A 15475-nucleotide genomic window follows, 5' to 3' on the forward strand; every position below is an offset into this window, starting at 1 on the left:
GGCTGGTGGAGGGGCACACCTTCGAGGTGGCAGAGTTCATGGTGGACACCAGGAACGCAGGTACGGCAGGAGGGATGCTGGCCGGCCGGTTAGCTGATGGTGGAGAAGGTTGTCTGTGCTAATTTGATGCTTGTCTACTGACTTTGCTTCTCTCATCTAACATCTTCTAATTATCTCTCTCTCCTTCTCACCATCTATTTATCTATCAATCACCAACTCTCTCTCCTTAACTCTATCTCTCTATCTATCACACACTCTATTAATCTCTCTATCTATCACTACCTCGATCTATCTCTATCACTAACTATCTATCTCTCTATGCATCCATTACTAACTCTATATCTCTATCTATCACTAACTCAATCTCTCTATGCATCCATCACTAATTCTGTATCTCTATATATCACTAACTCGATCTCTCTATTGATCTATCTATTTCATTCTCTCTCCCGTCCTCTCTATCTGTCTGTCTGTCTCCAGGTTATGGTGGCCTGGGCCTGTCCATCGAGGGCCCCAGTAAAGTGGATATTAACTGTGAGGACGTGGAGGACGGCACCTGTAAGGTCACCTACTGCCCCACTGAGCCAGGCAACTACATCATCAACATCAAGTTTGCTGACCAGCATGTACCAGGTGGGTGCAGGAGCCTGAGGGAACTGCAGGGGTGGCCATGTGTATCCATTTTTGGAATGGAATTGCTGTTATATAAATGTTAACTCCTCAAAGTAGATGTCAAAGTTTATGTAGGCCAATTAAACCATGAGATAATGTTATTCAAACAAAGCAAATGTGTGAGAAGATCACCCTTCCAGCCACCTCTTCAAAAGTGCTCAGTCATTTTGGGTTTCATTTCCTGGTGGTTCCTGATTGGTCCTTCCCACACAGGAAGTCCATTTACGGTGAAGGTGTCAGGCGAGGGCAGGATGAAGGAGAGCATCACCAGGAAGAGACAGGCTCCCTCCATCGCCACCGTGGGCAGCACGTGCGACCTCAACCTCAAAATACCAGGTGAGAACCCCCCCCTTCTCTCTCTCTCTCTCTCTCTCTCTCTCTCTCTCTCTCTCTCTCTCTCTCTCTCTCTCTCTCTCTCTCTCTCTCTCTCTCTCTCTCTCTCTCTCTCTCTCTCTCTCTCTCTCTCTCTCTCTCTCTCTCTCTCTCCTCTTCCTCTCTCGTCTCCCCCGCTCTCCTCTCCTACACACCCCTTCAAACCGCCAACACAAAGCTTCCAACTATTCCAACTGTCATTCAGCCTTTCTACTTCCTCCATCATAGAGCCCTATCTCCCCCTCTTTCCTCCTTCTCTCTTCCGGCCTCCTTTCCCGCCCTCCTCCTCTTTTATCCCCCCCCCCCTCCCCCCCCCCCCCCCCGCCCCAGGCAACTGGTTCCAGATGGTGTCGGCCCAGGAACGGCTGACGCGCACGTTCACGCGCAGCAGCCACACGTACACGCGCACCGAGCGCACCGAGATCAGCAAGACGCGCGTGGGCGAGACCAAGAGGGAGGTGCGCGTGGAGGAGAGCACCCAGGTGGGGGGGGACCCCTTCAGGGACGTGTTCGGACACTTCCTGGGGCGGGAGAGCTTCAGCGGGATACCGCCCACCACCACCACCTCCTCCAACGCCACCGCCACCGCCGCCGCCACCTCTACGACCGCCAGGCAGACGCAAGAGGGTGTGTGTGGATGTGTGGGTGTGGCTAACTCGACTCATGGGGTGTTCTTGGGAGTCAGTGGGTCGCAACAGTGTGGTTTGGGGCTAGGTAGGTGTGGGAGATGCATACTTGGTTGGGGGCTGTGATGTCATAGGAGTGTGTGTGTGTGTGTGCGTGTCGGGCTGGGAAGCAGATCCTTGTTCTGTCCTGCGTCCTAGTTTACTGCCGTCCGATTGAAAGGAAACTTGTGGGTGGAAAATCTGAGCTGTCCGAGGCCGTCACCTCCCTAACCCTCCACCCTCCACCCCTCCACCCCTCCCCCCTCCACCCTCCACCCTCCACCCCTCCACCCCTCAATCCCTCCATCCCTCCGCGCTCCATCCCTCCACCCCTCCATCCCTCCACGCTCCGCCTGGCTACCTCTCCACTGCTCCTCACAATGATCCCTGTCGACACCTTGAGACGGTGACGCTGGATGTCCTGCTGCTGGGATGAGACGCATGTTTCCACACGCGTGTTCTGTTCCCTAACATGTTTCCATATGCGTGTTCTATTCCTGAACATGTTTCGTTTTCTTTTCCGTTTCTCGCCCTGCTCTCTCCTACTCTCCCCCTGTCTCTCCCCCCCTCCCCTCTCTCCCCCCCCCCCCCCTCTCTCTCTCTCTCTCTCTCTCTCTCTCTCTCTCTCTCCCTTTCTCTCTCCCTCTCTCGCTCTCTCTCTCTCTCCCAGGTGAGGCGGGGGTCCAGGAGATGACGGCCCAGGTGACCAGCCCGGGGGGGCAGACGGAGGATGCGGAGATCATCGAGGGGGAGGACAGCACCTATAGCGTACGCTTCGTCCCCCAGGAGATGGGCCCGCACACGGTCAACGTCAAGTACCGGGGCCAGCACGTCCCCGGGAGCCCCTTCCAGTTCACCGTGGGGCCCCTGGGGGAGGGAGGGGCGCACAAGGTCCGCGCCGGGGGCACAGGGCTGGACAGGGGAGTGGCTGGCATGCCTGGTAGGTTGGCATGAGCAATGATTCATGTTATTTACATTTACATTTACATTTAGTCTTACAGTAAGTACAGGGACATTCCCCCCGAGGCAAGTAGGGTGAAGTGCCATGCCCAAGGACACAACGTCATTTAGCACGGCCGGGAATCGAACTGGAAACCTTCTGATTACTAGCCCGATTCCCTAACCGCTCAGCCACTTTCACTGTTGTCCACCGAAACTCCTGCAGTGCCGCATTCCTCCACTAGAGGTCAGTGAGGTCCGTGTGGCTGACTGCCTGTCTCTCCCTGCAGCTGAGTTCAGTATCTGGACCAGGGAGGCGGGCGCTGGGGGGCTGTCCATCGCTGTGGAGGGGCCCAGCAAGGCTGAGATCTCCTTCGAGGACAGGAAGGATGGGTCCTGTGGTGTGGCCTACATCGTTCAGGAGCCTGGTGAGATATCCCTCCCCACACACACACCCACCCACGAAAAATGCATTTTTAAAAGATACTTTCTAACGAAATTGCTGTTGATACCTGCTGTTGTTACCAAGAAAACATGACCATCATCTTGGCAAATCGTCATCCTTTCTAGCCCAAACAAACAAGACAATTACACGAAACAAAGATAGCCCTGAGAGCAAAGCGAAGATGCAAAGTCTCCGATCTTTAGCGTCAACGTATTATCTGCCAGGGTTCTTTTGATAATAAGTTGCGTTGCTTGGCGTGCGTAGGCGACTACGAGGTCTCCATCAAGTTTAACGACGAGCACATCCCAGACAGCCCCTTCATCGTCCCCGTCGCCACGCTGTCCGACGACGCCCGCCGCCTCACCGTCACCAGCTTGCAGGTGAGGAACACACACACACACACTTACGCACACACACACACACACACACACATATATACACACACACATGCTCTATTCCTGGGTGAGTGGAGCTGAGGTCAGATGGTGTATGAATAGAAGACGTATCACTGCTATGACGTCAGAGTTTATATCCAGCTGTTATTTATTGGCTGTGAATATCTTTATTGGAACAAGGAAGCAGAGGGCCACCGTGTCTGCCATACACACACGCATGTGTAGAGTATGTGGGTTTATTTGAGTCGCGCTGTAATGCTGCCGTCTCGTTATATCTGACTCTTGACCTTAGAGACTGTTATTGCACTCCAGGATACACACAGACACGTACACTTCAACACAGACACACACACACACAGACAGACACACACAGACAGACGCGAGCACAAACACACACCCACACACGCTCAGCCACACAGACAGACATTCACACACACGGAAAGGCGCACACAAAGCCACACACTTTCACACGTACATACACACACACACACAGACACACACACATCCCTTCTGCTCTATATTTGAGGTTCCCTCCTGTGAATGCTCCAGATAAAGCCAGACATCTCTCAGACTGTCTGACCTCTCCCCTCCCCTCCCCTCCTCTCCCCCTCCTCCTCCCCTCTCCCCTTCCCCTCCCTTCCTCTCCTATCCTCTCCCCCTCCTCCTCCCCTCTCTCCCTCCCCTCCCCTCCACTCCCTATCCTCCTCCCCTCTCTCCCTCCCCTCCCCTCCTCTCCTCTCCCCTCCTCCTCCCCTCTCTCCCTCCCCTCCTCTCCTCTCCTCTCCCCCTCTCTTCTCCCCTCCTCTCTCCCTCCCCTCCTCTCCTCTCTCCCTCCTCCTCCCCTCTCCCCCTTCCCTTCACCTCACCGCCCCCCTCCTCCCCTCTCCCCCTCCTCCTCCCCTCCCCCTTCTCCTCTCCCCCTCCTCCGCCCCTCTCCCCCTCCCCTCCCCTCCTCTTCCCCTCTCCCCTCCTCCTCCCCTCTCCCCCTCCTCCTCCCCTCTCCCCCTCCCCTCCCCTCTCACCCCCTCCCTCCCCCTCCCAGGAAATGGGTCTGAAGGTAGGCCAGGAAGCCTCTTTCGCCATCCAGCTGAACGGGGCGAGGGGCCTGATCGACGCCAAGGTGCACACGCCCTCCGGGGCGGTGGAGGAGTGCTACGTCACCGAGCTGGACAGCGGTGAGGTCACATGACTGATGACAACCAGGAAATGAACCCCCACCACAGCACACAGGCAGAGCTCACTATTCAGGCTTGGTACCAGAGAGAGACTCCCTTTTAGTCTCTATTCTCTATGCGTTCCATGTAATTAATCTGGAAATGGGTTATAAAGAGAGGGATTTATACATTTCGAGGTCAGGTTGGACTTGGGAGTCTTGTGTGGAAGATGTACAAACTCCTAGCAGCCACAGCAGCTGCTTTCTGTAATCACACACTCCCTCCTCCTGTCTCTCTTCCTGTCCCTATTCCTGTCCTTCTTCCTGTCCCTCTTCCTGCCCATCTTCCTGTCCCTCTTCCTGCCCCTCTTCCTGTCCCTCTTCCTGCCCCTATTCCTGTCCCTCTTCCTGCCCCTATTCCTGTCCCTCTTCCTGCCCCTATTCCTGTCCCTCTTCCTGTCTCTCTTCCTGTCCCTCTTCCTGTCTCTCTTCCTGTCCCTCTTCCTGTCCCTCTTCCTGTCTCTCTTCTTCCCCTCTTCCTGTCCCTCTTCCTGCCCCTCTTCTGTTCTTTCTTCCTGCCCCTCTTCCTGTCTCTCTTCCCGTCCCTCTTCCTGTCTCTCTTCCTGCGCTTCTTCCTGTCCCTCTTCCTGTCTCTCTTCCTGTCTCTCTTCCTGTCCCTCTTCCCGTCCCTCTTCCTGTCTCTCTTCCTGCGCCTCTTCCTGCCCCTCTTCCTGTCTCTCCCTGCAGACCAGCACGCCATCCGCTTCATCCCCAGGGAGAACGGCGTGCACTCCATCGACGTGAGGTTCAACGGCAGCCATATTCCCGGGAGCCCCTTCAAGATCCGCGTGGGCGAGCCAGGCCAGGTGGGAGACCCTGGCATGGTGTCTGCCTTCGGACCAGGCCTGGAGGGAGGGAGCACTGGTACGAGTCTGCACACACACACACACACACACACGGACAGTACAGTGCAAACACACACACACACACACACATCCCTCACTGTCCACCAGGGCGACGTTTTACCCGTCTTGGGAGGGGTAAATTGGCAGATCAATAATGAATCAATATCGATATCAATCACAGCCCGGCTCATTCACACGGCATGATTACCAGCCACTTCTCCTTCAGCATGTGACAGCTGATTGGTCGTCTCTCCCCCACAGGAGTGGCGTCAGAGTTTGTGGTGAACACGTGCAACGCAGGCTCGGGCGCTCTGGCGGTCACCATCGACGGGCCGTCCAAGGTGAAGATGGACTGCCAGGAGTGTCCCGAGGGCTACAAGGTCACCTACACCCCCATGGCCCCTGGCAGCTACCTCATCTCCATCAAGTACGGGGGGCCCCAGCACATCGTGGGGAGCCCCTTCAAGGCCAAAGTGACGGGTAAGGCTGCCCGAGCGAAACCTGAACGACGGATGTCGTCCGTTTGGATTTGATGTAATCTGACTTTCTCTTTCTCTGTTTCTCCTTCCTTCCTTCCTTCCTTCCTTCCTTCCTTCCTTCCTTCCTTCCTTCCTTCCTTCCTTCCTTCCTTCCTTCCTTCCTTCCTTCCTTCCTTCCTTCCTTCCTTCCTTCTTCTCTCTCTCTCTCTCTCTCTCTCTCTCTCTCTCTCTCTCTCTCTCTCTCTCTCTCTCTCTCTCCTCCCTCCCTCCCTCCCTCCCTCCCTCCCTCCCTCCCTCCCTCCCTCCCTCCCTCCCTCCCTCCCTCCCTCCCTCCCTCCCTCCCTCCCTCCCTCCCTCCCTCCCTCCCTCCCTCCCTCCCTCTCTCTCCCCTCCCTCCCTCTCTCTCTAGGAGCTCGTCTCTCCGGTGGTCACAGCCTACACGAGACGTCGTCCGTTCTCGTGGAGACGGTCACCAAGACGTCGGCAATGGGCGGGGCCTACGGCACCATGCCCAAGTTCTCATCAGACGCCAGTAAAGTGGTGTCCCGGGGTGCGGGCCTGTCCAAGGCCTTCGTAGGCCAGAAGAACACCTTCACTGTGGACTGCAGCAAAGCAGGTGAGGGGGAACACACACTCAGTATCTAGATGCTGAACACTCACATACACACCCCAAGGACGAAACACCTCTGCCCACTCACTCAGTTTCTCAGTCTCCCACTGTGACAGGGTCAGCTCTTTACTGCATGCCTTTAATTTGTTGTTTTCTCTCTCTCTCTCTCTCTCTCTCTCTCTCTCTCTCTCTCTCTCTCTCTCTCTCTCTCTCTCTCTCTCTCTCACACACACACTTAAACACATGCACCCTGTGGAATTAACACCTGTCCCCACTCGCTCACTCACTCACTCACTCACTCACTCTCATCCACTCTTGAGAGAGAGAGTCTCTCTCACGCGCACAGACACACACACTGACTGACACACACTGCACTGAGACGACCTGACCACGTCCGTGTGTGTTCCTGCTCAGGCACCAACATGCTGATGGTGGGGGTGCACGGGCCCAGGACCCCCTGCGAGGAGGTGTACGTCAAGCACATGGGCAACAGGATGTACAACGTCACCTACACCGTCAAGGAGCAGGGCGACTACATCCTCATCGTCAAGTGGGGGGACGAGAACGTCCCCGGCAGCCCCTTTCACGTCACGGTCCCCTAAAAAAACGGACTGTTCCACTTCCCGCACCCCCCCCCCCCTCCCCCCTCCTCCACCCCCATCCGCTTCCCCGGCACCCTCCCCCCTCTGCTGTATGACGCATCCGCCGAAAATGTTTCAACCGTCCAGGGGGACGGAGGCCACCAATCGCGGTGACCTACCGCTTGATCGGGTTGTGATGTCACGGGCTTGAACCAATAGAAGCTGCTCGGTTCGGCGCCAATCGTTCTCACGGAGGCCCCGCCCTCACCGACCCGCCCCACCCTCACTGTACTCGATCACCCCCCCCCCAACCCCTCACTCGTCCGACTAGATATCATGTTTCTGTTGTACGATTTTATATGTTTACTTTTCAAGGCTCGAGATTGTACTGAGAGGAATCAAAAGTGAATATGGATTTCTGGCTGTGCTGAGCCAGACAGATGTGAATGTTGATATTTTCAGAGCACACAGACATTCTATCACCACGTGCCTTTGGCTAGGTCCTCCAAAGGTATCCCACAATCCCCTTGTTCAGCCGGTAATGATGGTCTCCGAGGCTGACGGACGTTCCTTGCTTTATTTATTCAGTCATTTGCTTTGTTTTCTTTGACAGAAAATTGTCTTATTTTTATCTGAGGCGAAGATTTTCAGTCCATCTCAGAAGTTCCGCCTGTTACCGTGCCATCCTGTGTCACAGTGGTAATTTTCATGGACACAGAGATGTGATTGGCCGAGACGTGAGAGAATTTTGTACTGGGGAGGAAGAGTGTGGAGTAGAGTTGGCTTTATTGTGTGAATGTTCAAAACCCACAGATGTTACAGTGAAGCAGTATTATAGAGTGACATTTTATAGTGATTTTATATGTATGAAAACAGATGGGGAAAAAAAGAAAACTCAAAATTGTTTGATATATTAACCTACTGTCCGGTAAGAATGAGCAGGCATAATAAAGATTTATCTGCTAACTTGCCATGAAAATGATCAATGGTGTGTCTCCTGTCATTAACAGTCGGCGATGAACATAACATACTGTAATATTACTGTTAACTTCAGCTGTTCAGAGTGGTTTTCACGCTTGCAGAGGACACAGTTCCTGTGGGCAAGCTGCAGAGGTATCAAACGTGTCAGGGTCAGGTGATGCTGTTGTTCCTCCCATGCCCTGAGTAGGTTGGTTAAACAACCTGGTCTGATCACTAACAGTTCTGAGAGAAGAGGAGTTACATCACCTGGCCCAGAGCACGGTATAGCAGACTGTTAGCTGAGCATGGCAGAGAATAGCAGAGATTAGCAGAATAGTGCAGAGTATATCAGACGTATAGCAGAGTAAAGTAGTAGCACTAATCCCAGACAATTCCACGGTCACAGCCGCATGAACAAGCAACACAAAAAACACAACATATCGGCATCCAATATAAACTCTGCTGCACAATGACCAGTGCAAATTTGCAATTCTCCCTCCCTACACTCCTTGATGTATTTGTGTCTCTTTACACTCATTTCAACAGAAAACACTCCCACAAGCTCAATTCGTCCTTTTTACTATTCTTGAGTGGATTTCTGGCCGCCACAAGAACAGTAAAACAAATACACCCACGCACCTTCCTATCCCCCCACTTTCATTCTGTAGACACAGGGAGATCTCCAGTACAACAGGGCAATGAAAAAAAGAAAAAATGCTTCCAATTTGTGCCTCATACATGATTGATAGTGAACGGAATTGATACTGTGTGCTGGATATGAAATAGAAAGAAGTGCCAGTCACTGGGGAGCCACACTGGGCCTGGATGAATTATTAAGGCTGTGTTATAACTAAAGCTGGGGTGAGTTTCCAGGACAGACAGAGAACCAACTCTGCTCCCCTTAGTCGAATGTGAACAGCAGAAAGTGGAGGCTTGGATGGCCGTAGGTGTGTCCAAGCCCTCTGAAGGCCCTGTGGCCCTGCTCCAGGACTGGAAACACGTATCCTCCCTTCCACCTTCCAAAAAAGGATGCGTCTTTAGAGTATCGGTACAGGGCCTCAGTCTATTGAAGATCCTGAAAACCCATGAGGAATCACTTCAGAGTATTGGAACAGGTCCCTGGTTCAAAAGTCAAGTTTCTGCAACAGTAGGCCTAACTTCCTGTTGTACAAAAGCAAAACATTTTTTTTTTATGGGCTAGGGCTACGTGGAATGCCCCAACAGCTGCAGAACCGGCGAAATAGAAATGACAAGGAAAGTTAGCTCTCGTTTGCGTGACGGAGCCCAGTCCTCACTGAGGTCCTACAGGCAGCCTCTAGGGGGCAGCAGAGGCTAAGACAATGCTGTGGTCCCCTTGCTTCTGTGAAACGTTTTGAGCGTGGAAAAACATCAGGATCTTGGAATAAGTGTCGGGTCCTGCACACCAGAAGACAAGGCACTAGTAGTACTTCCTTTCAAACCGGAAGAACAAAGGGTGCTCCACAGGTGGGCCTTTGTGCGTGTGTGTGTGTGTGTGTGTGGGGGGGGGGGTAGGGTGTAAAAAAAGCAGGGGAGAGGCGTGTGGGGGGGAGTGATGCATAAAAAGAGACAGTGGAGAGGGGCAGGGAAAGGCTGTAATCAGTGTTAGCGTGGAGCCTAGGATGTCTGCTCTGTTAAACAGCGGGCACATATCCGCCATAGGAGGTATTATCGACTGACGACATATAGAGAGGAACGAAGGGAGTGCTGGGAAAGAGAGAGAGAAAAAGACCGGAATGAGCAAGTGACAGAATCGATGGTTGATGGAGACAGGGAGCCAGAGCAGAGACAAGAGGAGGAGGGAAGGAAGGGAGAGGGAGGGAGAGGGAGGGAAGGAGAGAGAGGGGGAGGGCAGAGTGATTGGGTGCCAGTATTCCTGCAGTGTCATGTTTGACTGGTTGGTGTGTGACGTGTGTGTTAGGATGGTGATAAGTGGCCCATGTGTTTGATGTCCGCCCTCAAGCCATCTGCGCCCATGGCACACACACACACACACACACACAAACACATACACAAACACACACACATACACAAACACACACCCAGACACACACAAACCCTTTAAATATATATATATATATTTTATTAACCAACAACTCTATTTACATATAAGTGATGCAAATAACCTACCAGACAGAGAAAAAGGAAAACGGAACAAAGAAAATGGAAGAACAGCAGTTCCAAACCATCCTCTCACCACACACACAAGCTGCCAAGCTGCCGAGGACAAATGATCCAAACAAATGCCTCGCCAGCTTCCTGGCACACCCACACACGCTGGTCAAATCATACCTTTTCTGACGTGCACTCTTTTACTTTTCCTGTTTTTCCTACCTATTTGTCTCCCATTTACATACAGTACTTTTCCTCTCTTTCTCAAGTCAATTCTCTCTGTCTCTCTCTCTCTCTCTCTCTCTCTCTCTCTCTCTCTCTCTCTCTCTCTCTGTCTCTCTCTCTCTCTCTCTCTCTCTCTCTCTCTCTCTCTCTGTCTCTCTCTCTGTCTCTCTCTCACTCGTTCAACCTCGTAACTTCCTCATTTCCCCCTTCTCTCTCCTTGTAAAGATGACGTGTGTAACCAGGATGGTCGGCTGTCTGTCCTCCGTCTTGCTTCCTGGTTGGCTGGCGCACCAGTCTCCTCAGTGAGAGGCTTCGTGGCACCATGTGACGTGTGGGGCATCTGGGTTTGTTGCTCTCATGGCTATCTATGTCTGTGCGTGTGTGTGTGTGTGTGTGTGTGTGTGTGAGGGGGTGGGAGGGTCAAGAGGAGACTACTGCAAAGGGGGTATTAACAAGGGTATTATTAGGCTAAATGGATGGTGGGTAATTAATACTCTTCAGAAACAGGGGGATGGCGTAAAAGGGAGAGAGAGAGAGAGAGAGAGAGAGAGAGAGAGAGAGAGAGAGAGAGAGAGAGAGAGAGAGAGAGAGAGAGAGAATAGAATGGAAAAAAGGCAGAATGGGTGCTGGATAAAAATACCCCTCCTATTTTAACCAGCCGGAATTCTAATCCAGGAGAGGTGACGTATCGTCCCAATTCTCCCCCCCTGGCCTGCTGGCCCGCTGGCCCGCCGGCTCTGAACTACCCCTCCTCCTCCTTGTCTCCCTCTTCCTCCCTCTCTTTTATTATCCCCCTCTCTTCCACCTTTAATTCCTGCCTTCCTCCCCCCTCCCTGCTCCTGGGTCTAACCCACATACGGCATCATTCTGTTGCTGTTCAGTGTCCCCTCCCTCGCGTGGGTGCTTGTCCTAACTCACTCCACCTGCTTGCTCTCTCTCTCTCTCTCTCTCTCTCTCTCTCTCTCTCTCTCTCTCTCCACAAGGGGCACTCGCTGAGTAGAGAGACATGTAACAACCACCACCACACTCCACATCACCATGTCTCAAAACACCAAAACAGCGCAAGCTCGGGGCCTCCCCACACCGCACCTCTCTCTCTCTCTGTCACTCATTCAAACACACTCACCTTTTCAATCTCTGTCGCTAGTTCTCTGTTGTTCACTCTCTCGCTTCTTCTCTCCCGCCCTCTCACTTCCTTTCATCTCCTAACCCAGATTCGTCTGGACAAAGGAGGGAACTTGAAGGAACCGGGTCAGTGGTATCTGCGGGGGGCACGTGTGAGAATATCAGAACTAGTCCAACACCTCAGGTTGTTGACCTCATGTGACTCGCTCACATTTTGAGTTTGTTTCCTCCTCTCTCTCTATCTCTCTCTCTCTCTCTCTCTCTCTCTCTCTCTCTCTCTCTCTCTCTCTCTCTCTCTCTTTCTCTCTCTTCACTGCTCTCCCGCTTTCCCCCGTGTGCAGTACATGGATGTTCACACTTGCTCGCACACGCTGACCTCCAACAACCTGTGGGAGGAGGGAGTGGGAGGGTCGACCCTGGCATTGTAGCTCGGGAGGGGTGGGAGGGTCAACCCTGGCATTGTAGCTCGGGGAAGGGTGGGAGGGTCGACCCTGGTGATGCAGCTCACGGAGGGCGGGTTGACCCTGGTGATGCAGCTCACGGGGGGGGGGGTCGACCCTGGTGATGGAGCCCAGGGAGGGGTGGGAGGGTCGACCCTGGTGATGGAGCTCACGGAGGGGGGGTCGACCCTGGTGATGGAGCCCAGGGAGGGGTGGGAGGGTCGACCCTGGTGATGCAGCTCACGGAGGGGGGGTCGACCCTGGTGATGGAGCCCAGGGAGGGGTGGGAGGGTCGACCCTGGTGATGCAGCTCACGGAGGGGTGGGAGGGTCGACCCTGGTGATGCAGCTCACGGAGGGCTGGGAGGGTCGACCCTGGTGATGCAGCTCGTGGTGGGGGTGTGGGTTTATGTGAAGTCCTCAGGCCTGCGAGGATGAGGCCAACTGGGAGGACCAGGTGTTTGCACTCCTCCCAGCACCAGGTAAATGCATAAAACATTCCTGATGCATTATTCACATGACCGAAGCTGTGTGTGTGCTCTCCATCCCCATCGCTGTCCCCCGACGTATAGATTCCAATTAAAATGTCCTACACTTCCTCACTTCCTCCTTCTCTCCCTGTCCGTCCGTTCCCTCCGCTCTCTTCCCGTCTTCTGTTCTCTTGCTCTCTCTCTCTGTCTGTCTCTCTCTCTCTCTCTCTCTCTCTCTCTCTCTCTCTTTTTCTTTCCAGTGTTCTCACTCTCGCTCCCTCTTTCTCTCTCGCACTCTATTTCTCTTTTTCTTTCGAACACGTACGCACACAGAACCACATGGGAAAAGCATGCTTTGCATACTTCTGATAGACAGCATGCGGCTCATGCATATTGGTGTGGCTCTGTGGCCGCATGCTAGCTGGTGCAATCTGTTTTCAAAAGAGACTGGTTTAGGGTGAGGTCAGTGCACAGAAGGCTAATGCTAGCAAGCGCAGAAGTTGAAAGTTGAAATCCGGCGTAGGCTTGCATGTAAACTGCTTGCATGCAAAGTAGTGTGTGTGTGTGTGTGTGTGTGGGGGGGGGGTGTAAGTGTCTGTGTGTGCCTGTGTGTGTGTGTGTGAGGAGAGTTAGCCCAGGGTAGGCTACAGGGTCTCGTCAAACCACGCTACATCGACTCTGAGCGAGGGGTGGAAAATTGGGGTGAACCAGAGCAAAATCCAGTATTTTCCTTTTCCTCCTGTGTGTGTGTGTGTGTGCGTTTACAGTTCTAGACAGATTGAACAAAAATGGAAACGGTAGAGGAGTATGGAGAGGGAGAAAGATGAGAGGAGTTCTAGTGAGGAAAATGTATCAGTTGAGCAGCGGTCCCAACAGGATCTACTGAACCAATCTCTTCTCTCTCTCTGCAGAGGTCACGCCTAATATTATTCCTTCACACTGGCGCAAATGGGCCGTTAGCCTTGCTGAGAGGGATTTGGTGTGTTTTGTATGTGTGTGTGTTTGTGTGCCTGCTGTACGCTCTAACTAAGAAAATCAACAGAAGTTTTTTTGCAATTTTTCTCTTTTTTAGACTTTCGCTCGTCTGAGACTTTGGTTCATCTTAGCTACACTCAGCTAGTCCACACACACAATTCACACGCCCAAACTGCGTCAGGAAAGAATGCCCCAGGTCCTAAAGTTACTCAGCCCTGCCTGCCAATTAGCCCATTTGTTCTCATCAGTCAAGGGGCGAGCTGTTCCAATTAACATCCCCACTTGGCGCACGGCAACGACCCACTAATTGTTAATCACCTCAACTCGCCTCGCTCGGGATTAGCATTCCCGAACTGGGAAACAGATTCCACCAGGCGCTAATCAGCGAGGTGAAAGTGACACGAGGGAGGGACGCGAGGGGATGGGGCTGGGGGGGGGAGGGGGGATGTGTGTGTCTCTGGCACTCCGCGAGGGCACCCTTGGTAATGGGCGTGATGGCGAGTGCGTCACGCCGCCGGAATCGGCTTAAGAGCGATGGCGTGCTCGCGTCCGCCCGGCCTGGGTGAGCGGCTAAATCAGCGTCCTTCTCCCGAGGAGCTCCGGGCGGAGATTGGCTGAGCTCACAGATCTGCAAAGAGGAGAGAGAGAGAGAGAGAGAGAGAGTAAGAGAGAGAGAGAGAGAGAGAGAGAGAGAGAGAGAGAGAGAGAGAGAGAGAGAGAGAGAGAGAGGGGGGGGGGGGGGCAGGGGAGATGAGGAGGGGTCTCTAATTAAAGTCCTGAAAAAAAAGGGTGAGTGGGGGGGGAAAGGAGAAAAACCCTGGAGGAAGCTGTCTCGGGGATTGGCGTGAGGCTTTGAAAAAGACGGGACAAGGGGAAGGAGGGGAAGAGGGGAAGGAGGGGAGGAGGGGAAGGAGGGGAGGTGGGGAAGGAGGGGAAGGAGGGGAAGGAGGGGAGGAGGGGAAGGAGGGGAAGGAGGGGAGGAGGGGAAGGAGGGGAAGGAGGGGAAGGAGGGAAGGAGGGGAGGAGGGGAAGGAGGGGAAGAAGGGGAAGGAGGGGAAGGAGGGGAGGAGGGGAAGGAGGGGAAGGAGGGGAAGGAGGGGAAGGAGGGGAAGGAGGGGAAGGAGGGGAGGAGAGAGACCTGTGCGACGACGCTGGTATGAAATATTAGCGTTTGTGCCGTCGCTGAAAGGAGAGGGTGTTCCGCTCTGGGGAGTGACTGAACGTGGGGTGGTGATGTATCGTTGACGATGGTGAAGGATAGGACTCGGTTCTGATCTCATGTCTGCTTCTGTGTAGACTGGATAAGGAGGTGCATGATACATGGTGAATGATTGGGCGGCTGTGATAAATGGTTGCGTCCTATGTAGGTGTGTGTGTGTGTGTGTGTTTGAATTGCATATCCCAGGGAGGGCAATCAAGGTTGTCGGAGTAGGGTTGGGAGGGGTGGGGAGGTGTGGTGGGGGGAGGCAGGGGGAGTGGTGTCAGAGGGGCACGTCCTCTCCAGCTGTGCCACATGATTGGCCGGTGACTGGGGTCAGGTGTCAACATCTGTAGAGGCAGGGAAACAGAGGAGTCCATTAGTGTCCAATTAGATACCTCAGGGGCTTAAATAGGCCCAGCACACCCTGCTACCATCTGGAGGGAGGGAGGAGGGAGAGAGGGGAAGGATTGTGAGAGGACGACACTCGGAGAGGGAGACAGGGAGAGAGAGGCCGAGAGAGATAATTGGAGCAAAGTGAGAGAACAGGACGCGCGCACACGTACACACACACTCTCATTTGCTCTTGTTACTCTCCACCACTTTTTCCATTGCCCTCCCCCCCACCACACACACACACACGCACGCCTACCATCTCTGTGTGCCTTTGACTGGAGAATGAAACGGAAGTTCCAGGCTCTCACATGTAACTCAAACCCCCCCACCCTCAACCCTCT

The 15475-nt window shown here is 53.7% G+C and overlaps 1 protein-coding gene across 10 annotated transcripts in view; it reads left to right on the forward strand.

Moving 5' to 3' along the window:
- Window positions 1-8198, forward strand: part of flncb (filamin C, gamma b (actin binding protein 280)) — a 55304-nt gene extending 47106 nt beyond the window's left edge. For 6 of the 10 annotated variants that reach the window (XM_084701687.1, XM_084701688.1, XM_084701691.1 and 3 more), the window contains 12 exons: window positions 1-60; window positions 481-633; window positions 886-1008; window positions 1375-1671; window positions 2380-2649; window positions 2939-3076; window positions 3358-3473; window positions 4531-4663; window positions 5389-5565; window positions 5808-6026; window positions 6435-6641; window positions 7050-8198. The exon at window positions 1-60 is cut by the window's left edge and continues 144 nt beyond it. In XM_084701687.1, coding sequence (XP_084557813.1) covers window positions 1-60; window positions 481-633; window positions 886-1008; window positions 1375-1671; window positions 2380-2649; window positions 2939-3076; window positions 3358-3473; window positions 4531-4663; window positions 5389-5565; window positions 5808-6026; window positions 6435-6641; window positions 7050-7237 — 2081 coding nt within the window. In that variant the 3' untranslated portion in view covers window positions 7238-8198. The remainder of the gene's footprint in view (window positions 61-480; window positions 634-885; window positions 1009-1374; window positions 1672-2379; window positions 2650-2938; window positions 3077-3357; window positions 3474-4530; window positions 4664-5388; window positions 5566-5807; window positions 6027-6434; window positions 6642-7049) is intronic. The other 4 variants (XM_084701692.1, XM_084701693.1, XM_084701695.1 and 1 more) reach the window with 1 other exon arrangement.
- The last annotated feature ends 7277 nt before the right edge of the window (window positions 8199-15475 follow it).

The sequence above is a fragment of the Hypomesus nipponensis genome, chromosome 7, assembly GCF_054491055.1.
Source record: "Hypomesus nipponensis isolate SF chromosome 7, ASM5449105v1, whole genome shotgun sequence".
NCBI lineage: Eukaryota > Metazoa > Chordata > Actinopteri > Osmeriformes > Osmeridae > Hypomesus > Hypomesus nipponensis.